At 41.1% G+C, this 27,691-nt stretch overlaps 1 protein-coding gene across 2 annotated transcripts in view; it reads right to left on the reverse strand.

Annotated features, from left to right (window-relative positions):
- LOC104833653 (contactin-4) overlaps positions 1-27,691 on the reverse strand; it is a 130,095-nt gene that overhangs the window by 98,797 nt on the left and 3,607 nt on the right. The window contains exons 1-2 of one of the 2 annotated variants that reach the window (XM_010570491.1): positions 16,041-16,080; positions 7,137-7,250 (exon numbers count right to left, since the gene is read on the reverse strand). In XM_010570491.1, coding sequence (XP_010568793.1) covers positions 7,137-7,250; positions 16,041-16,080 — 154 coding nt within the window. Of the gene's footprint in view, positions 1-7,136; positions 7,251-16,040; positions 16,081-27,691 lie in introns of those variants that run through there. The other variant, XM_010570482.1, reaches the window with a different exon arrangement.

Raw genomic sequence — 27,691 nt, forward strand, 5'->3', positions numbered from 1 at the left:
GGGGGGGATGGACGGACGGGGGGACGGGGAGTGAAGGAAATCTTAAAAAGACAAGTTCATTCTTCTTCCCAAAGAAGGGAGGGGGAAAGATTTACAGACTCGTTTGTTCTGCATGCTTATGGGTGTGCTACCAGCCTGTCAAGAGAAACGTGCATAACCTTTCTAGGATTGTATTTTTTTAATCTCTAGACTCACAATGAAATGCCAGGGATCTGAGAAGGTATTTCAAAACTGTAGTTGTTAAAATATTAACTAACCCTGCCCTGACTATCAAATAAATCTAGTAAAAGTGGCAGCTAAATGACTCAGTTCCCACAAACTTAAACGAAAATAACTATTTGGCACAAAGGAATATTTTGGTCTTACAATTTGGAGATAAAGTTAAAAGGACAGTGACCTCCAAATATTTCCCAGGCGTATCCCCTATGGAATGCAACTTATATTCAGAGCCTTGAGAAACAAAAGCGAGTGTTTGCTTTGGTTTGGGGGGATTTTTGTTTGTTTCAATTAAGTTTATCTTAACAAATAAATGTATCTTGCCAAATCTGATTAACGATACTGAAAAAAAGCAAACAAGAAAAGCTAACCTGTTTCCTCCTGCAAAGCTCCTCTCAAAAGGAAAACATTTTCACCAACAGCTTCAATTGAACACTCTATTTTACATTTGTAAATGCTTCATGGTTTCTAAACATATCTAAACGTAATAAAAAGGCTTAAAAATACAATGGAATGAAACACTTCGGACAAACCGAAGGTTGTTTTGTTTTTTTTTTTTCTGTTTTGGCTAGCAAGTCCCCCCCAGTCGATTACTCCTACAGCTCTTCTGAAGAACAACAGCAGATGGTATTGATCTAGCAGGGCTTTGAAAATGTAAAGCAATATAGCATTGTTTTATGGTACCCAAATTATAGAGCTCATCCTAAGACATGCTGCGATACCTTAACTAGTCTCATCAAAAAAGTCATGAAAACTTTTTGATGTTCCTCCCATTTCCAAACCCGTTATTATGATTCAGTTACTGGGGACGGCCCAGTTAATGCTACAGTAGCGGCCAGTGGCTGTGATGGGGACCCTTGTGTGTTTGTTGCAACAAAACCAAAGCCAAATTTTAGCTCCATATTTACTTTCAGGACTTTTCACTGTTCTCTCTTGTCCACCTAAATACCTACAGCTGCTCACTGTGCTGTTACACGGGCCCTGAATATCATGTCCCCATAGTAATCTTTACTCTTACATTATTTCTTCTGTAGAGCTTCACAGGTAGAATCGTCGACACACAAGCATCGTTAGGTTTTTGATTAAAAAAGCAGCGGACAGAATGAGGGAAAACCGTTCACATGCAGAGTAATTATCTCAGAAAAATGCTAACAACCCAAGTAGGTTTCTACTAGTTCTTACACTGATTTAGTGCATATAAGTGAACAAATGGGGAAGGTGGGAAACCTGAAAACTCCTAACAGACAAGGCGCCATAAATACAGCAGGACTGGCTTCGGGGGCCCAGGCATCTACTGCTCCAAGAGCAGAAAATACGACAGAAGCAAATGTTTGATTTGCATTTATTCTGGTTTTCAGTCCACCGACTTCCCGAGCTCCAGATGAACATCTATCTTCCAAATTTCCAGCACTCAGCAAGCACTTCATCATAGGAGGCAATCGCATCATTATGCTGCTTAACAAAATGTAACACCAGGATGCACTGACCTGACAAAATAGGGACTCCCTGCTGAAACCATGCTGCAAGAAATACACATTTCATTTTCATCTTGGAGGACCAGGGGGGAAGCCTAGATTCATATGCTGAATCTCCAACTCATATTAAACTAAAAATTGGGACAATACATGGCGATGCCCAAATTGTTCTGTGCAAGCTGTACGCAGCCCACTTTCTGATGCTGAAAATACTTGTTAATCATTTGGACTCATTTTCAGGGTGAATTTCTTGCAACATTTGAACAGCAGGAAGCCCTTTATTTGGCATCATTAAGAAGAAAAAAAAAAAAAGAAACCCGCAACAACTAATGTATGTAGGCCAACATAATGTCACTTTTAGCTGCCAGCTCTTTTAAATATGGATGTTTCCAAGTAGCAAAGTATTAGAGTGAGCTCCAGTTGAAAGGATAAAGGTCTGGATGCAGATTGACAATTTTTTAGTAAAATCCACAATTTTTGAGACCAAGGCGACCAATGACACAACAGTGGGCAGGAAATAATTCCCTTCTAATTTCCTATTTTTCTTTTATCAAATCCTTTCAGTTAAGGGGGCTCTAAGCTTGAGCAAACAGAGAAGACACTGGCACTGAGCCCCCCTCAGACATTTGGGAAGTCTTCCCCATCAGGAAAAAATTCTCAAGCCTGTGTCTCCGACACCCAGAAGGATATCCTAAGCTCTGTGCTCAGGAACTGGCCAGGACGGTTTTCCTCCAGGCTTCTACTATTCTAGTGAATACCCTCATCATCACAGCAACAGCTATTCTCAGATGGAATAGTTTTGCTTTCTTTAAAATTATTTTTTTTTAAGATTTCATTTTCAATGCAGATCGGAAACTTAAGTAAAAAATAGTAATAATATAAAAGTATATTCCCCCTGCCCCCGACAGTCCTATGCCTCAGCGGTGGTCATTAATGTCCCCAGGCACTTTTGCAAGGATGATGAAGTTAGGTTTGCTGCCCTAATCAAATTCTAAAATAAGTAATTGCATTTTCTCTATCTTATCGCCACTCGCACTTTTAACAAGATATTATTTTTCACTTCTGACCTGAATGTTTTTTACTGTTGCACTACGATGTTAAATACTTGCAATGTTATATCCCAGCAGCGGGACAGTGGGGTATTGGAAGGAACCGATCTCTACAGCTTTGCTTTGCAAACACTGCCTTGGACCCTGGGGATGGAAGCTGCCCATGAAACACAGTGGTTTTCTGACATACAGCTACTTCCCAGTGATACCTGATATTCTCTTATGAACCTCCATCTGCCCAGAGCTGGAATAGGAGATAGCTGTGGTAATTGTGCAGTGACTGCTAGAGACCAAATAGCTTCAATTACACTGGGAGACATGCAGTTGGCTAACGGAAATGCGATGCACACGACTGAAAAGCATTAACTTTGGAGTTGTGGCTTTTAAAACTCATCCTTATTTCTAACCTTCGGAGGAAGGAAAAAGAGGATGAAAAAGTAAAAGAAAATATTGCCACAGAGAAGATTAATTCCTGGAGAACAAGGGTCTCAGTCTGAATTAACTGGAGCTATTTTGACTTTCCATTTAATACTTTCTATGCAAACCACAAAACAACCACCGGCATAACTCCAGCCCAGCTTAGTTACAAAACTGTAATACTACAATTTAGACTAATTGTGAATCTAGCTACAATTAAGATCATTTTCTAGCTGGAATACAGCAGATCATACATAGTGGTCATGCAGGAAGTCATCTCTCATCCAAATGAGTGAGGGAAATAATTACCCTTCAGTTTTCTGCCCTTCTGGGCACCAGAAACGCGCTTCCCTCCCGGTCACCATAAGATGCTCTTTCCCACATACTGAACCCAAACCAGAAATAATGCCAGCACCTTTCTGGAATGTTTTTGTATCATCAGTACCTACACTCAGACCAAAACTTTCCCCTGCATCACCTGAGCAAATGCATCACAATTTCCTTCTCACTGCCTACACGAACCACCACCAGCCGCCGCATCTCCACGCAAGGCGTTCACGCTGCAAAGATCTCTTACGGCAAAACAGAAAACTCTCAGTAACCACAGAGTGAAGCTTTGCTAAGGAGACAAAGACAAATGTGTATGATTCCTGCCTCATCTCAGCATTGCCTGTGCAGTCCCCGTGTCCCTCTAGGAGATGGCAGCCTACTTGCCTGGGGAGCAACGGGACGCAGCACCACACAGCCACTGGTGCCAGAAGGAGCAGGCTGGGCAGGTGGGGTTAGTTCTAACTGTAAAAGGGCATAAAACCTCATGCCTCAGCTCTTCAGAGCAGCGCAGCTCAGTACCCAGCCACCCCAGGCCTTCCTGGACTTGGTCCGTTGACACTATCCACGTTTGTGCAGCACAATTAGTTTGGGATAGGATGAGGGCGAGCGCTGCTCTTCAGTCTCACATCCAAGGCACTCAGATGAACAGGGTTTAAGGATCACAAGGCACTTCTGTTCCAAATTGCCCCTCCTTTCTTCACTATGGAAATGAAGCTAATAATGATACTTCACCCACAGCACTGCAGACTGCAAATGAGTTCGTGGCTGATCCACAACCCATCTTCAGTGGTTTGTAATATCTAGCTTTGGCAGCTGCCTCATCAGATGTGTCAATAAGACCCACCTGCAGGGGCTGAGAGGCAAGCTCCATCCACCCAGACCAGAGGGCACATAATTTTGGGGAATAATTAACACTATAGGACCCAGTCTCATAAAAGTTAGATGCTGTGATAACGAGTCATTTTGTGGACATGATATCACATATTCAAGAGCAACCTTCAAGTAATGAACATCAGAAATCTGAGATACTGAAACTCTCGTGATAATCTCTGAACTAAAAAGAAAACTGGCATTGAAGTCAAAAGGTGAGAGAGGCCTTAGCTGAATAAATTAAGCGAGTAGATATGTTTGGCAGCTGGTCAGATGCAAGCGAAGAAGCCTCTTAAGCACTTGTCTCCTCCTATCTGAGCAATAAAAGCAGCCTAACAGCGAACAGCTCACCAGGCCATTTTCATTCAGCTGATGAGGACAGACAGATTTCAAAATAGGATCACAAATTTCTTTAAAAGGGACACAGACCCATAAAAGGTGACCGCTTGTTCACAATGTACCAAACAACCCCCTGATGAAAGAGCCAGCCGCAACAGCTGGTTGTTGAGCGCGGTGGTTAGTGGCATGACACATAGCGCTTGTCAGGCACACACAGATGGTGTCCAAAAAGAAGAGATGCCCGATTCCCTTTCTAACACTTTTTTTGATATAAATGTAACAGTGCAATATGTGTTCAGGAAGTCAGCCAACATAGGACTGGTATATTTAAAACAAATTTGTGCTAAACTGAAAGAATTGTTTTGTATTTTCTAAACATTTATACCATCCTCCCTGAAGTAAACTGCACCAAAGTACATGCTACATTATTTATTATAATTGGCTGTTTGAAAACTCTGCTTTGGATCTATTTTCCCCCCCTACCAAATTTTGCCTTTGCCACTGAGAAAGCCCTGTCTTTCTTAGTGCCATTAATACAAACTGCTTGTAAACCTCCTCACACACACACCGGAGTCGATGATGCTGACTCTTCTCAGAGAAGGGCCTTTGGCAAGTACCACACACTGCCAGAAGAGATCATTGCAGGGCAGATGCAGACAGCAGCTATTGTGGTCTTCCCTTTCATCTCCTCGTTAACTACTTTGTAACATAAAGAAATATACTGAGAGTCTAGAGAACACCAAACACTTCGTGTTAAAATTCAGAAGGTACGTGACTGACTGGTGTTCTCCAGATTCTCAATGTATTTATACAGTCCTTTTGCTGCACTTAAAATCCTAAGACAATCTAGAGTAGAAAGTTGTAAATATCCTTCACATCAATGAGAGCTGAACACCTTTCCCTCCCAACCCTCCCTCCCCGGGGTGGGTGCACTGTGCCACTGACTCTCCACCCCCCAGGATAACCTAGGTTTAGAAGCATCGTTACTGAAAATGCCCAGGGAACACAGAAGAGCGTGACACAAACGCCTGAAGGATTCAGGACTGAACCTGCCCAGCTTGGCGAGATCTGAAACCTACACCCCTTGTTGAACCCCAGATGATGCTTGATGAGCTGGTCAGGTGTCTGCAGCCTTCTCCCCAGATCCTATCTGCTCAGGCACAGTGTGAGACCCGAGGTGCCACCTGGGTCAGTGACCAAGGAACAGGGGCAAGGCAAATGCAAAGATATCTGCACAGCTCTGCTGTGGCCAGGCGTGGGGTGGGACAGATCCAGTAATTGCCATGGGTGCCAGTTTCCAAAACCATATGGGACATACATGCCATCGCCCCTGCTCTAAACACCGAGTATAATGTTGACAGGTGCGAAAATGACAGATTAGTAAAATTTTAAGAGGGGATCCATCATTTTATAATACAACTATAGCAAAACATACTCTGTAGAGTACACTAAGACCACTCTAACACCACAGATTTTTTTTTTGCCTGTCTGCTACTACAGCTTTTCCATTTCTCCATGAAAGTCAGAAATCTGCCTCTTTCTGAGGCATTAGAGATACAAGTGACTGTCAAGAGAAGACAGGTTACGTCATTTTCTGCACAGTCTGTATTGCTGGACACTCAACAACCCCTGACTTACAGTTAGCGCCTGTCTCTGTAATAACAATGGATTTAAATGTATCACCAGACAAGAACAATACTGCACATGGTGGTAAACCTTCAGGGACTTTTGGTAGCAGAGCTTCTCCATCATTCTGTCTGGACCTCCAGATTATGGTTTCCAGAAAACCAGGTGTAGGTGTGAACACCAACAGAGAATACAGTGGTGTCTTCAGCATCCCAGCATAACTTGCTGGCATGTTATTTCCCCCTCTCTTACAACACTCCCCCTTGCCTCTCCCTCCCATATAAACAGTAGGAAGAATATGTATTGCCATTCCAGAAATAAATCACCATATGAGACCTGGACAACTGCTTATGGATCCTGAGTACCCAGGAGACAAAAATAGTGACAGTAAACATTTGAAAAAAAGAAATAATCATGAAAAGATGATGCATGAAAGTGGCTGTGTCCGCCATCTTCAACCTTTTTGCAGAAGGCACACCCAGGCCACATAGAGAAAGGCTTCTACATGTTGCATGAGATCTTGACCATGTCTTCTATATATGCACATACTGCCTTAAGTTTGCATCAGTTCATCTCCTAAAAGCATAATCGTATGCAGTAAAATTAGGCTTTCTCTGCACTTACACCCAGCTGGAGGTCTCCCAGTGCATTTAGTCAACAGGACCACCCAGCGTGACCCGTTCAGTCAGGCTGGCACCGCCACAGCCTTCTCCTTTAAGGTGTGCCATTTTAAACTTCCTGAAACATACCCTGAGAATGAAAACCTTGCATATGGATGCTGAGTGCTGAAAGCAAGAGAAGGAAGCCGCTTTACCTCCAGAATGTGGCGGTGGTCCACACAGCAGCACCATGCCCTGGCCCTGGCGGACAGACACCGTGCTTCTCGTTCTGGTTTTGAAGTTCTCAAGATCTGCCAAGAGAGAAAGAACTCAATTAAAGGGAGTTTAATATTTTTTTCCTGACGAGAAGGACAGAAGATTCATTAGGACTTTGCTGTGTGACAGAGAAACAAGTGAACATCAGCTTGGAAGGTGGGTTGGTGGGACCTGGCAGTGGGAGACTGCTGTGGCAGCAACCATCAGAAGCAGCAAAAATGTCTCCACAGGCTGCAAGGCTGGTAAAGGGGAAAAGGTGCAGATTTACCCAGGGCAGAAGACATGCCTAGAGAAAACTCCAGCAACCTGTAAAGCTGCTAGTTCATGAATTTATGGAGAATTACAACCTCAAATAATCACTACCTTCAATTATGTTATAAAGCAGTTCTGTTTCCCTTTAGGAGACTTGTTACTCATGCCTTTGCAACCCATGTGTAGAAACCCTTCATTTCCCATAAAGAAGTCTCTTGTAATACCTGTATGTTAGCCACAGTGCTTTAATTAAATTAAATTCCTCCTTCCACCTCTCTCCTTTTCCTCTCCTTCAGTGGCCATGCACGCCAAAAATGCAATTCCGTCTTTTCTCTCCTTGCACACTGAATTCAAGAAACTTGCTATTAAGCGACGAGGTGACTCTCTGTGAGCCGAGCAGTGGCACCAGGTTATTGATCAGCACCATCGCTGATGCGCAGGAGCACTACTACACTGAATCACTTTGGTAGCCTTTTATCTTTAACAGGCCCTTGCATTTCAATTTTTATTTTTTTGCTTTCAGTGTAGCTGAGCTGTGGTTTGGCAATTACAAACTTGTTGTCAGTACAGTTGGGAACCAGAGAAAACACGCAGGTGATAAATATTTAACAGCAGGAACTAGTAGGAACATCATTATAAGGTTACAAGGATGAAAAATTAAGCCTTGATTTTTGTCCCCTCTTGAAAATGTTTTCTGGAAGCACTGGCATGTATACTTAAAAAAAAAATAACAAAAAAAAAACCCAGAAGAAGTCACTGCTTCATTTTAGAAACCTTCTTCGTGGACCCTTCCTGCTAAAGCCAAATTCAGGACAAAATCCAGGCAAAAGGGGAACAACAGTGGAAGTGGTGAATAACAATTTGTTACAGTGCTAGTAGTCACTGTGAGATTTCCAGCACAGTTCTGCCATACCCTTATGCTGTATGCTACATCATTCCTGGGATCTTATTATTACATTATTTCATCTTTTTCATTTTCATTGTGGTGGATAAATATGGTGGGGACTTAAAAAGCCTGCTGCACTACAGTGAATGACTTGTGAAAAAAACCCTAGTCCAAACCTGCCACCCTCCCATCTTTCTTCTGCCCAAGCCCATGGACAGAAGCAACGCTGACCAAACCCACGCAGTGCTGCCATTTGTGTTACATGCTAAGGCTATTGCATTATGAAGCCCTTTGGGCAAAATGGGTTCACAGAGGAGGTTCAAAACTAGACTTCAGATTAAAAGCGGTCCCAATTTAATCTGGGTGTCAATTTAACAGCAGGTTCACCAGTGTGAGCTGTTCGTTCAGACTCTGTGTAGGTACAGGGAGACAATAAAGCATAGAGTTTCCCAGCCTCAAGTCATAGTCTGAGTCTATAACTTTGAGCAGGGTGATTTTCTTTGTCCTTCTGGGTTTTTTTGGCCTAGGAAAAAAGACAGAAGGAAACCAGAAAAAAACTCCTTATCAATGAAAAGAGAGAGAGAGAGAATTTTTCTGTCCCAAGTTCTATAAAAAAGGTGGAATGGCACTTTTCAGGAACCACTATTACATTCCTCTGGCCACCTGTCAGTCTCATAGATTTAAATATATTTTGACTGCATACAGGCACAAGATTGGATCCCATCCTCATAGAGGACAGCTGCATGAGGAATAATAGCCTAAAACCAAAATGATGCCTAGAGGAATAAATGTGGTATTAGGAAACATCCTTGCATGAACATTATTTCCAATAAATGAAAAAGTAAAAGCAAAACATGTCCCAGTCATCAATGCAGATGCTTTATATACATATACACACATATATATGTGCACTAGAAAGAAAACTGCAGAAGTATTGGTAAGTCTCAGACAATATTTAATAGAAGATTCTTCATATCGCAATTTAGCTATTTATATCTTCCTCTACATTGATAGACCTAATACATTATGCCATATGCATATACATCCACAAAACACTTTAGAGATTATACACAATTCACTTTTCAGGCTTGAATCCTAAAAAAGCCATATGCAGGTCTGCTTTAGAACAGGTGAAAGAAAAATTGCAACAACTCTGAGCCTACGTGTTTAAGCCTACTTATACAGTGCTCTAGGGAATTCTTCTGTTAATCACAGGGGAGGGAATGGGAAAGGTCTTTCATTACTAATCATAAGAAACAGCTACCTGCTCGGTGACCCAGCAACTCTTGATTACGGCAGTATGGAGAGAAAGTGCAGGACTCCATAGTTTAAATGCAAATCTAGTCCTCAAACTTTTTTTGCAAGGAAGAAATAACCCTATTTGTTGACAAAACAGATAGCTATATATTTATGACAAGAAAAGGACTGTTACCAGGAAAAGAAGTCTCTGCTTGGATGAACAACTAGGAAATGATGGAAGAATGGTCAAAATCAATTGGAGGCAGCAAACAAAGCACAGCATTCATCACTATCACTCGTAGTGCAAACTATCAAGCTTTGAAAGTCAATTGTCAATTCTAAAAAGCCTCATGCATGTGCTTAAAATCTGGCTCCAAGTAAAATAACAAGATTAAGATAATTATAAGAAAGGCTAATGTCGCATCAAACTGATTAGGCTGATTATGCTCGTGCATTCTGAAATCCACACTTCAAATTTATTTTTGCAATACCTAAATAGTAACTTGAATTAACAATAATATCATTAAGATGTTATTAGTAAGAAACTTCATTTAAACACCACCTTGCAATCTTTCCCGAGAAATTAGGAACAATATTAGTGTTGTTGAACAGTTACAAAGTGTACAGATAGTGATGTGGCCATTCGAGAGGTTCTCCTCTGCTTTCACATGCTGTGTGAAGTGGACAAAAACCTTTCCTACAAAATTCTGCTCAAATGGGTGCAGAATATTGCGCTGCAATTTTGTACTGCTGAATTCCCCATACATGGAGATAAAACCACTTGCTAAACAAAAGTTAAACACACTTGCTGAAAACCACCCTGCAGGACACTTTAACGCAGAAGTAGCACTCTAACACTTCTTTCCCCATGTTTGTTATCTTCCTCCAAGGGAAACACTGCTGTCTAGTGCCTCTCTACCCCTCCCTGGAGAGTAGGTAAGAAATTATTCTCTATACTTTTGACATTAAAAATCAATGGGACAGCAAAAGAAGAAGAAAAAAATAACCATCAATGCTGCAGAATGACTGAATTACAGTGTAAATGGCTCAGCTGTATACATCTCCCCTGACGAGAGCATTAAGTTCCACTTTGCCTTGCCCCCAAGCCCATAGATCCTGGCTAACATATGAGGATTTTTGTTCTTATTTGCCAATAAAGAAAGCCAAAACAAACCCACAAAAATGCCAGAAGACTTATTAAGCCAGCAAGCTCAATTATTTCTTGGCATACTTACTGTTCTGGAAGAAGGTTTGAGGCAGGACTGTCATACCTCCACGTCTCCCTTGGTACCAGCTCTCTTTCCACTGGAAATTGCACCTGAGCAGCATTAGGTGACCTTGGAAATCTGAGGTCTGCAGGTCTCTGGCTGCTGGACCTGCCACTGTGCCTGAGCAGATGACCCCACAACATGGCACGGCTATTCAGCATGTGCTGCTCCAGGGGTGGCCTCTGCTCAGGTTTTTCTCACTGTGCCACGTTGTACCTTTTTTTTGTTGTTTCCTACTTCTTCTTGTTATATTTCATATTTGGGAGGGAGACAGTGAAGGCCTCAAACAGGTTTCTCAAACTTTCTCAAGCAGAAGTGAGACGTTTCTGATTTACATGTAGAAACACCGTCACGAGGAGACAAGGCCATCCCCTGAAGTGTTTGCTAACCCAGTGGAGGACATAACAAAAACCAGTGGTAGGAAGCTGAAGTCATGGAAATGCAGATGAGAAATACACTTACTATGAATGATGTTGATCAGCTGCTGGAATAAACTACAACAGAACACAGTGGATTCAGCATCCTTGATGCCTGGAGATCAAGACCACCTTTCTAGAACATTACAAACACTAACTATGCCTTAATCACAATTAAGCAGCCAGGTTCAGTTAGGGATAAACTGGTGGAAAATATGGCAAGTGATAAACAGGAAGCCACATTACAGGGCACTGCAAACATCTAGCCTTCAGATGCATGAAATACTGGGAAGGAGGAGGAGGTCTGAAAGCCAGGGTCATAGTCTGGTGGCCTGATGCCCACTAACAGACCTGAGAATCCAAGAGTTCTCCTCCCTGGGGCCTCGCAACATAGTATGTAAGAAATCTGAAAATAATCACATTACAATTAATTATTAAGTACCCCATGGGGTACTAAAATACCTCAAAAATAGAAATAAAAGACCTAGCCATTTTAGGAGTTTACAGTTAAATGTTAGACATAATGCAATGAGCATTGATAAACAGAAGGGAGAGAACAAGACCAAGCAAAACAATGTGTGGAAGTGATAAGTTCATTAAGGTTTAGCATGCAGGCACCTTTGTGACTTAATTAAAGTTTTTAGGGTGTCAATTGCTTCAATTACAGTGATCTATCATTGCAAGATCAAAAAAGAAAGGAGCTTTAATTTCAATGAAAATATTTATACATGAAACAAACAAAACATGACCGGAATTGAGGACTGCTTGTACAAATAGAAACTGCTTCTTGTTAGAGCCACGATCCTTGCATGTGCTTTTGGTGAAAATATATCCATTCAACAACTCAGGGATCTGTAGCACCGGGCAGTATATGACCATTTCTATTCATAGGATCAAAAGGGAAACAATACAGCACAGCACACACAAGAAGGATGTAAACTTACCCTAACTCATCAAAGCAGCATATGTCTGCACAATAAATCCTAGGTCACTTGTACCAATAAATAACTCGCAGATTAGGCTTTTATTTTAAATGCATGATTTCAAATAATCAAGATCAGATATTTGTATGACTGCAAGAATACACTTGTATGTTAGTTTTTGCCCTATTTAACTTGGATATTCTCTATTTAGAAAGCAATTGTCAAAATTCATTAAGAGAAGCCACTGAGAAAAAAAAATATTAACGCTTTCTGATTATGGAGGTCAACGTCCTGCCAAAGCTTACTGGGAGCACAGAATACTAAACTTATGACTCCAATGAAAATATAAGAATATTGTATAAGCTCCAGTAACTCCGATATGCAACATGAAGATACAATTAGTAATGTTTTCAGTGCAAAGAGGAGAATATAACAGGGAGGTGTAACAGGAATGCAGACAGGTTATTGTGAGTAACAGTTACTCAGACCTTATTTAATGAATGACTGAGGAGGATGCCATTTAAACTTCTTCATCTCCACAGTATCAATTCTGAATCAGACTTAACAGGCCCATGCGAGTATAAAGCTGTACGTATTTAACCTGTGAAAAATACATTGATTTGTACCACTGATGCCACTGTACTAGCGACTGCATGACTTTGGGAAAGTCACTTAAGTTCTCTGTGACAAAGTTTGCACATCTCGAAGGATCAGTACTTAAACTGTGTCTCAAAAGAGAATTAGCTAGTATTTGCACAAAAACTTGACATCTGGTGCTGAAATGCACTAGAGTGCAATACGCTATTAGCATGTGTACACTAACACCCACCCTTTAATATGAACTTGAATGTCTTTTCTTGCATTACTAGATTTTTCTGTAATCTCCATTAAAACTCGGCCTTAATGCTTAGTTATACAACTTATGCAGGTACTGGTAAGTGATGCCAGTCTGATACAGATGCTCATTCCTCAAAAACACTCAAAAACCCAGAAGGTGCCAGCAGCAGCTGTCAACCCCATCAGTTTTTCAGTTTGGGTAGGGTATTGCATCGAATGACCTCCTTCCAAAACCTCAAATGTGGTTTAATAAAAGCTTAAACAATCCAAAATGATACAAAGCCCCTTAAGGCTGGGTAGTTTGTCTCAGTAAATGGCATATGGAAATTTTAATCAAAACCATATGGCTTTTCACAGTTACAATTATCCAACTTTGGCTGGAGTAATGAAAAATTTCCCAGTTTTATGTAAAAAAATCAGTCTTTATAGTAAAGAAGATTCAATTATAGGCAAAACAAAAGAGCTGTAGCCTTTTATCCTTTATTAGGACCTACTTGGGTTTGTACTCTATTTATGAAATTTGTTAATTCTTTTTCTAAGCGACCACTAGATAAGTCCTGGAAATCAAAGTTTGCTCTTTAAAAGAAATACTTCACAGATGACATTGAAGTACGAGCAACCAAGACCATATCAGCTCACTTTCCTGCAAGTTCCCACTGACAGGGGCAGTGTAATAATATTTGACCTCTGCTTTTTGTATTTATATCCCTTCTCATTTACAGCTCCACTGAATTGTTCTACTGTTAAGACCTTTACCCAAGCAGAGACGTTACAGCATTCGTACATGAGGCCCACTTGGTTCCCTGTTATTGGCTGCAACGTGGAAATAAGTCAGATGCTGAACTTGGTGTGCCCTGGAAACCAGACCGAAACAAGGAGGCTTCAAGTCTCAGGTCATTGGCGATTTGACAGAGAGAACCCTATTTTTTATGCGAGCTAAGCTCTGTTTTGCCTTTCTTTGTTTGCTGGAGAAGGGTTTCCATGGTTTGCTTTTTTTTTATTTTATTTTTTTTTAATGGGTAGCATATTTTTAGAATCCAAAATCTGTAGTTATGCTGGTTCTGAAATTAAGAGAGAACTCTCTATGCAAGAGGGCTATTTTAGAACCATTAAACAAACCCCAAAATATTATAGAAAATTACATTAATAGTAAATGATTCAAATTCATGGTGACGGGTGTCTGCATGTCTTTTAGAAAGCCAGTTTATGTGACTGTATCATGTAGGAGGAAGTACTGCTGTACATTGCCTTGAAAGGCATACTGTCAAAAACTCATACACCATTAGTGAACCCTTTGTCATTACATTTAAGGGTTTTTTTCCTAATGATTAGAAAAGCAGTGTCAATGCTGGTTTTATCTATTATTCTTGTTTAACTGATGTGAAACTATTTCTTCTTCTACTATATTCTAACAAAAACATACATACATCAGTCACTTCTTTATACATCACCGGATTTTAATTTCCAAAAGAAAACATGACTAATATTCAGGCTTAGAGAAAAAAATGTTATTGGCTTTTATGCTGCTATATTTTACTTAACGTCTATCTCCAGAGACTTTTGTAAAGCAAATTTGATAACACATCAGTGATATTGCTCTAGTGAGTCAATGTTAATAGCAAGTAGCTACCAAAGCATAATACCTGTATCTGTATGTCTATCTATATCTTCAAATGGATCATTATTCCTACAGAGTGAGCTATTCAATGAACCTGGACAGAGGATGTATGTGCTTGAATGAAAAACAAGGGATTGTAACACAGGACCCCAAGAATACAACCACAAGATAATTGCAAAGGTCTTGCTGCTGCAGCCGCAGGATGGAAACAGATGCCTCCAAAGCTGTGAGCACAACCTGCAGCTCCTCCTCACCAAAGAAACACAATCCAGGACTGAGCAAAAGTGGGTTTGGCTGGAACAAAGAGAACCGTGAGCAAGAACACCACCTATATAAAACACACAGAGTAAAACTCCGACGTAACAGAGATAGGAATCAACGAAGAAAAAGCAGGTAATACAGCAGTAGTAGCAACTGTATAAAAATATCTGCAGTCAGTGCCAGCCAGGGGAAAAGACCCCCTGCACCCCCATCACCATGATCTCCTAACAAAGCCCCTCCAGGGGCAGGCAAGGGGCTGTAACTGCCTCCTCCTGGGAAGGCTGACACCATCCTGCTTATGTCCAGGAGGAGCACAGGAAGGGAAAAGGGTAGATAATACCCACACGTGCTAGACTGTGTGCATCACTGCAACTGTAAAGCTACTGGGAATTAGCAGTAACTGGGCACTATGCACTCTAGCCTTAGTATCTCTGTAACTGTCCTAAAAATAAGTCTTTGATTAGGTTACTAATACTTCAGTTAGATTATCAACAAATCATTGGATCAGCATACAAAGGGTTCTTCTTTTAGCCCGTCTATATTGCATTGGGTGTTTGGTTTGGTATTTCACCCTTGAGGCTTGGTTGTACTTTGGATAAAAGAAACTCAAATGGTTAAAAATGAATCTGATAGTTTAAGAATTGACAAATTAGAAAGCTAAAACTTGTTCACTGGCAATTTTGGGTTTCTGTAGCGGACAAAACACCACCTTTACTATGTATATTAAATGAAGTTCAAAGCATCCATACAATAGGAAGTAAAGTAATGATATAGGTAAGGAGTAATTACCTCTTCATATATGTGAAATGCACAATCCACTTAGGTACACAGATACAGCCAAGACACCTAAGTAAATTTTCAAGCATGACTTAAAGAGATTCACGGAGCATAATGGGGTTTGCCTTCTCCTACCCTTTCTATAATTTTAAGATGATCCCAGCAATCTAAAATTTAGAATGATGTTTAAGGTCGTATTCAGTCCTTGAATGAAGACAACAGGATTTTTATTTTTTTTATTAAAGACCACATGACTTATCTCAAGGGGAATCTGAATAGGTTGGCAATGACATCCTGTTGAACAAAAAAACTGACCAGAAGGATTGCCAAATCTTCCTGGTTCAGACTGAATAAAGAACCTTCTACCAAGAGATAGCCTGTATGCCCTCTTCCAAATTGCTTTCATCACATTTGCATAACTCTCCACATACAACAGAGCATGCTTTCATATCCTGGACAAAATACACAACCAGATGGAGACAGAAGTCATTTGCATTGCTGCCCATGGAATAATATGACTTCATTGGCTGTAGACTATAAACTATGCTAATTTGGCCCATAAAATAGTCTTGAAGATGAGATTCTAGTGCATCTCAATCAATTTCAGATTTTAGAGGACATTGGTTTGAAGAAATCATAGCCCGTCTATAAGAAGGCAGGCTGAAAGCACTTTAACTGATGACTAGCACCCACAAAAGCATTAAAGCTTTTTGCTCTCAAAATACTTGACAAGATTTGCCTCCTGATATTTATGGCTCTAATATCTCTAAACACTGTCTCTATAAAACCTGTGCCTGACTTTTTAAAAGCAGGGTTTTATGTCATCCCTTTCACAAATACACAAGATGAAGTTCTTCTGCCCATGTCCTTGCTGTTGTGTCAAGACTACACAGCAGGCTATGCAGTTCAGAATAAAAACCCCTTTGATATGGAGCTTAATAGAATTTTAGTTTAAGAGCTGGTGCTCTAATGAGTAATTTTGAGAGTCTCTAATTTCAGAAATAGTTTACAAGTCTGGGGATGAAAGCTTTCTGATTTGACCTTTAGAACAGAAATTTCACTGGGATTTCTACTTCACTAAGAAAAAAAAAGTTATAGAGGTAAACATCTTGCTATTTCCCTAGCCTGCCTCTCCTTTGGAAAATATTTTTGCTTGGACTTTATTTATGTAGGCATTAAACAAGTCTGAGCCAGAAGCGAGCTGCAAACGGCCACGCTTGGATTAGGAAAGGAGAAAGCTGGTGTGTCGGTATGCAAGCCAAGATCTTGTTTTTCTCCCAAGCCCTCCCTGCTCTCCCTGTCACTCACATCTCTGACCTATGTATCATCTTGGACTTTGACATCTCTATCTGGGTTCTCGTATTGAGACTATGTTTAAATCTTGCCAAATCTTTCTGACCACCATCTATCAAAGACAGACTGATTTGTCTACCTGCATGGCTAAAATTCCTACTCAGGCTTCTACCTTGCATCTCAAAGACAGCAATAGCTTTTCCTTGAGCGTTACCAATGCCGCTGGCCAACATGCAGCTGTGGGAGTCACGGATCCTCGCACCGTGCTCAGACCGCTTTCTCCTTCATCTGTCACGCCAAGCACAAGCTGCTTGTCCTCACCAGGATGGCTCCTCCTGGCATACTAGATCCTCAGCACCTCGCTGGGATTTGATCCTTGCTTCCAAATAGGCAACAAGGCAGCCCCAGTGCTTTTTTTTTTTACCTTCCTTCATACCACTCATCTTACTGGGGAATGGGGGCTCTTAGCAGTATCTGCCAGGCACCCACTGTTCTCTTCCCAAATCAAATCACTCTTTCTATGATGTTACCAAAAAAAGCAAAAAATCCTCCTCGACTCTATGTTCCATTTCATAAAAGCTGCCTGTTTACTATCTTACAGGAAATATTTCAAAAGTTCATTTTGAAGCAACTCTGCCCTGCTTGAGACAAAATGCTGAGGACTCAGAAAATGTTATTTTATTACTTTAATCTGGAAAATCTGGACAGACATTTCCCCTTGGGTTAACTTGAACAGAGTTACTTCGCTCTCAGAATTTTTTTATATTTTCCTAGCAAAACAATGCGTTATTCACATACCTTCTTTCAGCACAACTGATCCTGCAATAGCCAGAAAGCAGTTCTTCTATTGGCATCAGCAGATACTGGACAGCCCTCTCTCACTTCATAGCTGAGCATTAACACTGCAGATGCCCCATGCGTTCCCCACCAGAGCATGCTCTGCTGCACCTTCTTACTTCATGCAGCTAAATGAATGCAAATTCAGACCCCATATAACGTAAAATAATGTGACACAAGCTCGCTGAGCTAGAAGTTTCAAAGAACAACTTCCCTTTACTTGATAGAAACACAAACAAAAAAGACGCCACAGAGATCCTGATCCTCAGAGGGTTATCTGGTGGTTCAGCTTGCCTATGGAAATGCACATTATGATGCTAGGCAGCATCTCTTACAGGACATTTTTTTCATTCTGTTTATCTCTCACGTCTAATGAATTATGAAACGGCAGTCACGTTTGTGGCAGACAGGAAAACTAACATGGGACAACTTTTGACAAACATATTTAAAGCTCCGCTGTCCTTTGCATGCCAATACCAACTCCCCGGTTTTGCTTTCCAGAAGGAAAATAGGAAACAAAAAATAAAACAATGGAAAAGCAGCCACTAGGATAAAATTGTTCTGCATTGGCCTTGCATCCCATCAACAGGAACAGAAATTTTTTTACAAAGACAGAGTCTACCTCTGGCCTTTGGGTATAGTCTGTGCTTGACCAGGGAGTCCTGTAACTGCTATTTTCCATACATTTAAAGACAATACTGATTTGCATTGATATAGAATCAGTAAGGATCAACTTAAGGATAATAATTATTTCTTCAAACTAGGTAAACAGCATTATTTCATTTGACAGACCAGGGGATTTAGAGCCGAAAGGGGAGGTTAAAAGAAGCATCCTAGTAACTGAGAAAATAACATAGACCTCTTGATTCCTTGTCCTATTCTCTATCCACTGGACATAAAAGACCAGAAAAAGTGATTACAATATGCCATGAAAACATATGCTTACAGCTTTTCAGATGTTTGTGCCACTCTAGGATCAGTTATTGCAAGATGTTTGGAAAGATTTCTAACAGGAAAGAACCCAGACCAAAAGAAGCTTTAATTGCAACCACAGATGTTTATGTGGTTTGAGGCTCATCACGGATTGCCTGGACAGCAAGGGTTCACAGACCTGACATACCTCTAATGTCTGTAATGGAGAGAGCGAGCAGGTGGAGAATACTTATTACAGAAATGATGCCCCAAATTCACTCCTCTATGATAAAAGAGTGGTGACGACAGATGCGTATGTGAAATCACGAGCAAGGATCACTGTGTGGGGACACAGCATTCCTCTACCCTGGCTGCTTATGACTATACTGCAGACAAAGTCTCTACAGGATTGCTAATAAAAATTTCAAGATACTGACATTTGAAGAAATTATCCTTATGAACTCTAATAATTATACATAAGTCAAGAAGGAAAGATTTATTTTAAATTTACGAGTTTGCAGTTGGTCATATCCCATTTTGTCTTTTCAGGAAAGTACGGTTCAATCTCGCTGAATAACTTAGTTCCCTGAAGGGTCACTGCACTCTTGAGGATACTGCTTTACATTGGCATCCACATTTCTAGGCTATTTAATTTATTGTCAAAATAATAATTTAAATTTGCAATTTATTCTCCTCTCTTATTTATGCACCATTCTAGCTGTCACCAGAATAAGCCAACTGGACATCAGTGATTTGCAGAGGTAAGACTGTGCTCAATGAAGGTAGCTGGGCTATATTCTGAAGTTATGCCAAAATGAAACTCTTAATGTCATCTACATAGCTATTCAACTGTTCCTACCCTCAGCTTTGATTTAAGAAAAAACGGTCTGAAAAATATTATGTAAATATAGTCACAGTCAGAGGATTAATACTACTACTAAGGACACATTAATATTCAAAGTATACTACTACACCCATTCTGGCTTTTAGCCTTCAAAGAGTGGAATAGATGTCAAATGATGTGCACTGATTCTCTAATACTCTAGTGGTAAGCAGCCAAACAGGCCACCAACGGGAACTACCTTGCTGGTAATACAGGCAAGTTGCAAAGGCTTCAGGAAAGAGAGAGAGAACAGGAAATTTTTGCTGCTAAATAGTACAATGTCAGATCCTGCACAAAGCCACAGGGAAAGTAGGGAAAGAAAGACAAAGTCTTGCTCTCTCTTTAGCTTACTGTGGGAGCTTTACACCATTTTCTTTATGATCTACACATTGAGCATATAAAAAGAAGGGTGGTATTAACAGGTGAGATGTCAAAGTGACTGATTAAGCCTAAGGTCAGAAGATCTTCAAATGCAGAGATCTACTCCATTTCAAAGTGAAATTGTCCCAAATACCTGGGCTTAGAACCTGAATACTTACTGCTTCATTCAGAACATCAGAGAAAATGAGAAATTTCTCTTTTATTTCCTTCAGGTCCATTCGGAGTTTGCCACAGCACCCTCACATGATTTAGCACAAAGATAATTTTCTCAAGACTAGAGAGTTTCACAGAACAGCAGAGCTTTTTTCAAAGAAAGCTTGCACCACTGGACCTTGGCATACTGGGACCAAATTAGCCCATTTAATTGTTCACTTTAAACAAACGCCTATATCTGCACTTAGTTCTTAAAGATCCAGTCCCTAGATATAAAAAATACATATATTTTGAATATATGTTCTTTTACATATTAAAGGCAAAATTAATAAATAAGGACAGAGACAGGAAAAAAGCGTCAAGCCTGTGCCTTACTGTTCCCTAAATTTCTAAACCACAAAAGAAACCGTGGCGCTGCGACTGACCTGTGATATTAAGCTCATTGCGGTGCAATGCCCACAGGGCTGGCTGCAGTTCTCCTGCCTGGCGCAGCAGCTGCCGGCCACAGCCCTCTGACACCTCCCTGTGCAAAGCTCCCTGCTCCCAGCAGCACTATTTCTGTGTGATATAAACTGAAATACACTTCCAAAATAACACTGCAGGCTTACAAGATTACTAGCTTTGAGAGAAGGTGCACTGATTATTTACAAATGCCCTGCCACTGCTTTAAGTAATAATGTATTCATCTTATTTATAAACCTTGGGTGGAAACAAAGCAGGTATAAATCCTATGTTTCTGTTCCAAGTTAAGGGTTCTTCTATCACAGATGAAAGTAAAGTAGGTTATACATCTATTCTCTGCTACATACTCCCTGTTGGTCCGATTCATAAAAAAAAAGAAAAAAAAGAAAAAAAAGAAGAGCTTATGTGAGGCTTAGCCTAGTTTTCTGCTCATCAGAGACTGCGTGGCAAAGGTGCAGAGGTTGTGAGATGGTTCTCCAACACTGACAACTGCACTTTGCACAGCTGAGTTAACATTTTAGCACATGAAGGAAACATTGGGAAATACGTGCACATAGAAAAATTCAAATAAATTTGCTTATTCCCTTGTTAAGAACACATGCTGCATCACACCACACCTGGTCCTGGGGGCCCAAGCAATAGGAGCGTCTGATTTTGGATAAGACCGTCAGGCCTTCTATCAATACAAATGGTATTTTTCCTTTAAAGGTCACCAGAGGAGGAATCAGGGAATCTACATGCATACAGGAAACGACACTCTTGAGCCAAATTTGTCGTAATTAGCCCCAAATCTTATCTGACGGCCTAGACAATTTCAACATTTGCAGAAACAGGGACACCACAAATAGCTTGTGGCCTACTCTTACAAGCTGTGATCTGACAGCTTCATCTGTATCACAGTGCATGGAGGAAAACAGGGATGGCTAGCTCGTCCCAGCCACTTCGGTGGGACAGGGGAAGCCTGGGGAGACAGGGCCTATGGCAGCAGACAGAAATGCACATGCAAGGTCTAAAATAATGCTTTATTTGCAGAGTTTCAGGAGCTACAAAACAACTGTTCCTTTAGGAAGAGTGAAAAGTTTAGGAAATACCTCTTCCCAGAGAATCTGTACCAAAACAGATTTATCTACTGGACCCAGAATTTAAAACATGTCCTGCATATCTGGGAAATGTTCTAGTGAGTTTTTAGTCTCCCTGTAAACTGAAGTAGGAAGCCAGAGGAAGCAGAGGCAGACCCTCTGCAGCACAGTGCCATTTGTTGCTGCCGCAGAGCCACTCCTGTGACCACAATGAAACCCTCTGTCTGGCCTGGACGTGCAAAGGCTCTGAAAGGCTTCAAAGGAAAAAAATCAGAGAGCAAAAAAGGATTTTGGGGTATGTACGGGAAAGCAGGCCTCATTAAGAAAACCAATTCCTAAAGATGTAAGAAAAAACTAAGAAAATTAAATTATTTAAGGTAGATTAATTGACCCTGGGTGTATGCAAACTCCAGTTGCTGGCTGGGAGTGTTATCTCCAAATTGCGACCATACGCATGGGAGGCAGCGCACTGACAAAAATGACAGGAAAAAGTGAATTAACCTACGGGAAGAGCTGCAGATTTGAAGTCCAGACTCCGAAAAAGCAGAAGGGGTACATGAGCAAGAACTAGCCAGGCGCGGTATTTCAATATTGGGGTGAAAACCAGCCTTGGAGCACAGGCACGCACGTCCTGCAGTGCTGGCTGCAGGGCCGGCAGGCATGGGTGCTTCCCCCACCTTACTGCAGGTGGGCAGCTCCCACCCAGGATGCTGAAGACTCCCAACCCAACATACCTGGCAGGGGCTTTTCAGAAGTGCTCTCACAAAGATCCAGAAAAAGGAAGGAGCCAGGAAAATGCGCTGAACTGGGTTTCTGCCCTTCGTAAGCAGCAAATCCTTGAAAAAATAAACTTTCCGAAGAGGACAAGCACAGGCAACCAATGGGCTGCTGAAGGATGAGCAGAGCCATGCACACCCATCGTCCCAGCTGCAGTCCGACTCCGGAAAAAAACAACCCAAACCCTCCGTCTCCTTAATTTCCAGGAGGTTTAAAAACACATCATCTTTTCTCAACACTCAGACGTTAGTAATCACTGCGGAAATGATTTAATTTGCGTGCCGAATGCCTCATTCAGCCGAGCGGCAGTGCATCGCTTCATTGATCAATCAATGCGATTGTTGTTGCGCTTGTTTGTTTAGGCAAGGCAAGGCAGATACTTTGGCGGTTCTCTGAAAATGTTTTCATTATTAATTGTTCTTGAAAGAATTACTTCATTGATCATTTAATCTCCAAAAAGAAATTGAATGCACTTCAGGGCAATAAGAGGGTACAACAGTAAAGAATTTGAGCAGCAATTATAATTTGTTTCTTAGCAACTAATAGCAAAAATTATGGGATTTGCTCGGGTACAAGATATAACAGGAATCATTCCAGCAATGGGAATACTGAAAAAAATTCTTTTCAGTGCAATGTTGGGAGTAATTTTCTTTTTCTACCATCACAGTGAAATTATTTTGGGATGGTAGGTCAAAGCCCCAAAGTATTCTCATTACAACCACATTATTACTGTATTTTCTGCTACCGTTTGCACTGCACAGTGCCGAGTCCTAGCTGCTAATTCATGCGTAACAATTATTTTTGCAGAAACACTTCTATAAACCAAATTCCTTTATTAAAGCGTGAGGGGGAAACAGTTTTCAGAAACGATAGTGTGATTCCCTGCAGTTAGGAGCATGCTCACAGTAACGGAGAAGAAAGAGTTTCTATAAATGAATAATCCAATGGAAAATGTACAAAAGGTGTCTGAGGCTGCTGCCCTGGTTAGCGGTGGAAAGAAGCCCACCTCCAAACCCTGCTCTCCAGGCACAGTTTAATCTTCAAACACAGTAAAACAGTTCAGGCTAAATTCCACATACAAAATCAGCCATTTTGCTTGACCAGGGCTGTCTGCAGGAGGAGGAGGAGAAGACCTTTCCCCTTGCATCTCATCTCATCTGCCCACAGCTCCCAGGTGCAGCACAGGAATGCCTCCCCTCAGCCCCATCATCCCCTCTCCTGGGGCCTCATTTCTGTTCTAAAAATTGGTACCTCAGCCCCCTGGACATCTCAATATCATTTTTGCCAACAGCAGAAAATACCCATAGCATTAGCATGGACCTGTTAAATAACAGATTCAAAGGAAACTCCTTCATAGAAACTATGGGTTGCTACAGGTTGGAAAGGCACCGATTTCAGAGAAGCGTCTCTGTACAGAGCGAGAGGAAGGACACCAACTGTCCTCCCAGCGTGGTGGTGCGATAATGTGCAAAATGCTAAAAACTCCTGAGAAGTAGATCCCATTTCTCTAACAGCTCATGTTTCACAGACATCACTTTTAGGCAGTTTTTATAACAATGGGGGGCAAAACAATGCTATGACTGAAAAACTGCACCGGTTTGGACTTAATTTTCCTCTTTGGATACTCACTTCAAAATCAACAGCATTTGACAAACATCGGTACTGATGAGAAAGGCAACAGCTACTGCATGGCTACTCACCTACTCTCCCAGAGGGTTTATTTTAAAATCAGCATTACTAGAGGTAGCACTATCTTTGAGTATTCTCAAGTTAAACTGCAAATCCTGCTGAGGAGTTTAGGGCCAAATTGAGTCTAGTTATCACAGCAGGGAAAGGACATTTGATCTACCAGCACTGGGGATGACTCCACAGGAGAAGACAGGGGTCATATCCCAGGAGAGCAGAGCAGAGCCTTGGTCCCATCCTGGGGAAGCATTAGCTGCCACAGGTGGAGGCAGCAACGGAGCAGACGCAGTCTGGAGACCCCTGGGGTGGGGGCACAGGGGTGTCCAGACTGACCCTCTGCACTGCTCCTGGAGATGTGCAAAAATGTCTGGTTTCAGTTTTGGTGGTAAAAAACAAACTGCAGCCTCAGCAAGGTAAAATAAATATCAAAGTTAATCTCTAATTAGAGATGTTATTCTATAGGTGCTGATCAATCAGCTGAAAGGTAAAATAGTAATTGCCATTCTCTTTGCTAGGGAGAGTCCTGTCTCACTTATTCCACTGCACCAGTGTGATCGCAAGAGAAAAGATCTGGACATCACTTGGCAAAGAATTATGCACAGAAGAGAAAACCTTACATAGTCCTATTTCCTCTGAGCCCACTTCCACCAGTGTTGCTCATTTTGAACAGGTTTGACAATCTGGCCCCTTTCTGCTTTACAAACCTTTGGTTAAACAAGAGCAAACCCAAAGACAGCAGACAAGAGTCACAAGTCATGTGGAAGCTGGCACTCTCCATGGTCACCCACACATGGCGATAAATCAGGGGCTTTTGCAAAGACATTTCTGGTGAAAAGGTATCAGGCTCAGCTTCCCAAAGGCACAATCCTTTGGACATCTACCAACTCAATGGTCAATAGAAGGGGGAGGAATAAGTTTGAAAGCCTTTGGGTCATTACCTGCACAGGGCATGGAGTACAAGCATACTCCACACGACCAGTAAGTAGTAGCTGCTTGCAGGTAAGATTAGTACTAGCAGAGGCCATCAACGTAAGTGAAATTAAATCTTAATAAGTAGTCCTCCAAATAACACACTCCTGACAAGGGTCTGCAACTGTTGTGCAGAACAGGCTAGTGAGCTTCTCTAAGGAAGAGCATCGATGCTGCCTCGCACTGGGGACAGAGAAGCTCTTGAAGCCTTTCCCAGGACTGAACTTTGTGATTTTACATCTATGGAGATGTGGGTATAAATGCAACTTTCAGCATCTGTGTGCACTTATGTTCCATTTCGTAAATTATTTCACAGTCAGTAGAAATAATCTGGCAAGGAAGCTCATTAAAAGCACATCCTGCTCATGGCGTGCTGCTCTGCGCTGAGCTCTACCGCTCTCGTGCCCTCAGCCAAGAGCTGCTCAGCACCTTCAAGTCATGCCAAAGAGAACGGGAGCTGAGCAGGCGGAACAACTTGCAAATGCATCACTTTCTGAGTGGTATGGTCCAACTCTGGTGCCACTAAAAATCAATACAAGTTTTATCTTCGACTTAAACGGAAGCAGGATCTGGGCCATAGTAAACAGCTTTAATCATATGTCTGAATGGGTGGGTACATCTCTAAACTGCTGCATCAGAACTGCACTTCTTTCCAGGCATAACTTCTTATTGATTTCAGTGTTATTTCCAAACAGAAACTACGGTACAGTGAATAAAATTGTCAAGCTAAGCCCCATCCCCTAAAATAAAAAGCACATAATTTAATCTAGTTCAGCTGTGTTTTTGCAGATCATTTTAGAAAAGCCATTATTAGAATCCATACTCAGACTTTAAAGCTTTTTTTTTATTTTCTGAGAGCCTGTATTGCTATAAGGACAGGGTTTAGTGCATCATTAATCCATATTCTGTTACTGTGGCATAGCAGATTCCTCATGTTCAATTTCAGAGACAACTAGCATTGGGGAAAAAAAAAAGAAAAAAAGAACAAATTTGAAATGTAAATGATGTAAATGACATCTCACAAAGCAAGTATTGGGGGAAAATATTAGCACTTTTATAGTAACGAGTTTGTAACCTAAATACATATTTCAAGGATTAAATTGCTGACCCTGTCTGACCTCCACAGGAGGTTGAATAGCTAGATCGCAGTTTAATCTTCAGTGAAAACGCTAGAGAAGAATAATACAGCCCTTGAAGAACAAACGAACATATATTACTGATGCCCCAAGATTCAGAATTTAACCCGTAAGAGGAGAAAAAAAAAAAAAAAAGCTCAAAACCCCAGACAGTAGTCTCAAAAGACCCAACAATAACTTTCCTCAGAAATAAAAATGAGAACACAAAAATTACACAACACAGGATCAGGATGGAAAATAAGGGATTGCTCGGACAAGGGGGGAAGCTACAGACAGGTTAAGCAGTACAGTCCTGAGTCTCTAACCAAGGGGCTTTCCACAGCTAAATCATAATATGTGACATAGTGGGGCATAAGAGACCAAGCTGAAGTGCTGGAGCTGGGTCAGAGACTCCATGTGTAATCTAGGTGCCAGACAAGGGTGTAAGTTCAAGGAAAGTAACTTGATAAAAGGGAAAAATCCTGAGAGAGCAACTGAGAGCAAACAGGTTCAAGAGAGCTCTCCAGTGGCTAGAATGAATCCTCCACATACAGTGTTTTAGGTTATTCCACACAGAACCTACAGAAGGCCATCCAAAAATGATCACATTTGGAATAAAACCACATAAAGGCAAGTAGCTATATTAAGCAGGGCTACTGTATCCGCACATCTTGGACGTCAAGGCCAAAACCCACCCATTACTAATACAGATGCCCATTTTTGTTGGTTCCTGGAGGCAGAGCTTTTGTAATAAACTTAAACCACTCTGTTTCATAATTCAGCTAATTCTGGTTGCCATCCCTTTGATTGTACAAGACAAAATGACTTCCTGTTTTGTGAAAGCACAGAGCCTACCTTGAAAATTGCTGATTTTTTTTTATTTAATCCAAATGTATCTAATTGATTATGCTGTTTTAGCAATCTAAAATAAATTTTAGGAATTAAAAATAATACGTTATTCAAGTTCCCCATCATTACTGTAACTGGAAAGGAACAAGCTTTGATTTTGAGTTCAATCTTCTTACCTAAGAATCAATCAAACCAAATTCATATTTGGTCCACTAGTAAACCTGAAAGATTTTTGCCAGATGTATCATTCACTGACATAGATAAATTAAACAGAATTTAACAAACACTCTGTAACTGTGTGATGGGTTGACCCTGGCTGGACGCCAGGTGCCCACCAAAGCCGTTCTATCACTCCCCCATCCTCAGCTGGACAGGGGAGAGAAAAATATAACAAAAAACTTGCGGGTCGAGATAAGGACAGGAGAGATCATTCACTAATTACCATCACGGGCGAAACAGACTCAGCTTAGGGAAAATTAGCTCAATTTATTACAAATCAGCCAGAGTAAGGTAAATGAGAAATAAAACGAAATCTCAGAACACCTTCCCTCCACCCCTCCCTTCTTCCCGGGCACAACTTCACTCCCGGATTTCTCCAGCAAGCCCCCCCAGCGGCACAAG

Source organism: Haliaeetus leucocephalus, unplaced genomic scaffold (assembly GCF_000737465.1).
Source record: "Haliaeetus leucocephalus isolate CR32 unplaced genomic scaffold, Haliaeetus_leucocephalus-4.0 Scaffold2, whole genome shotgun sequence".
Lineage (NCBI taxonomy): Eukaryota > Metazoa > Chordata > Aves > Accipitriformes > Accipitridae > Haliaeetus > Haliaeetus leucocephalus.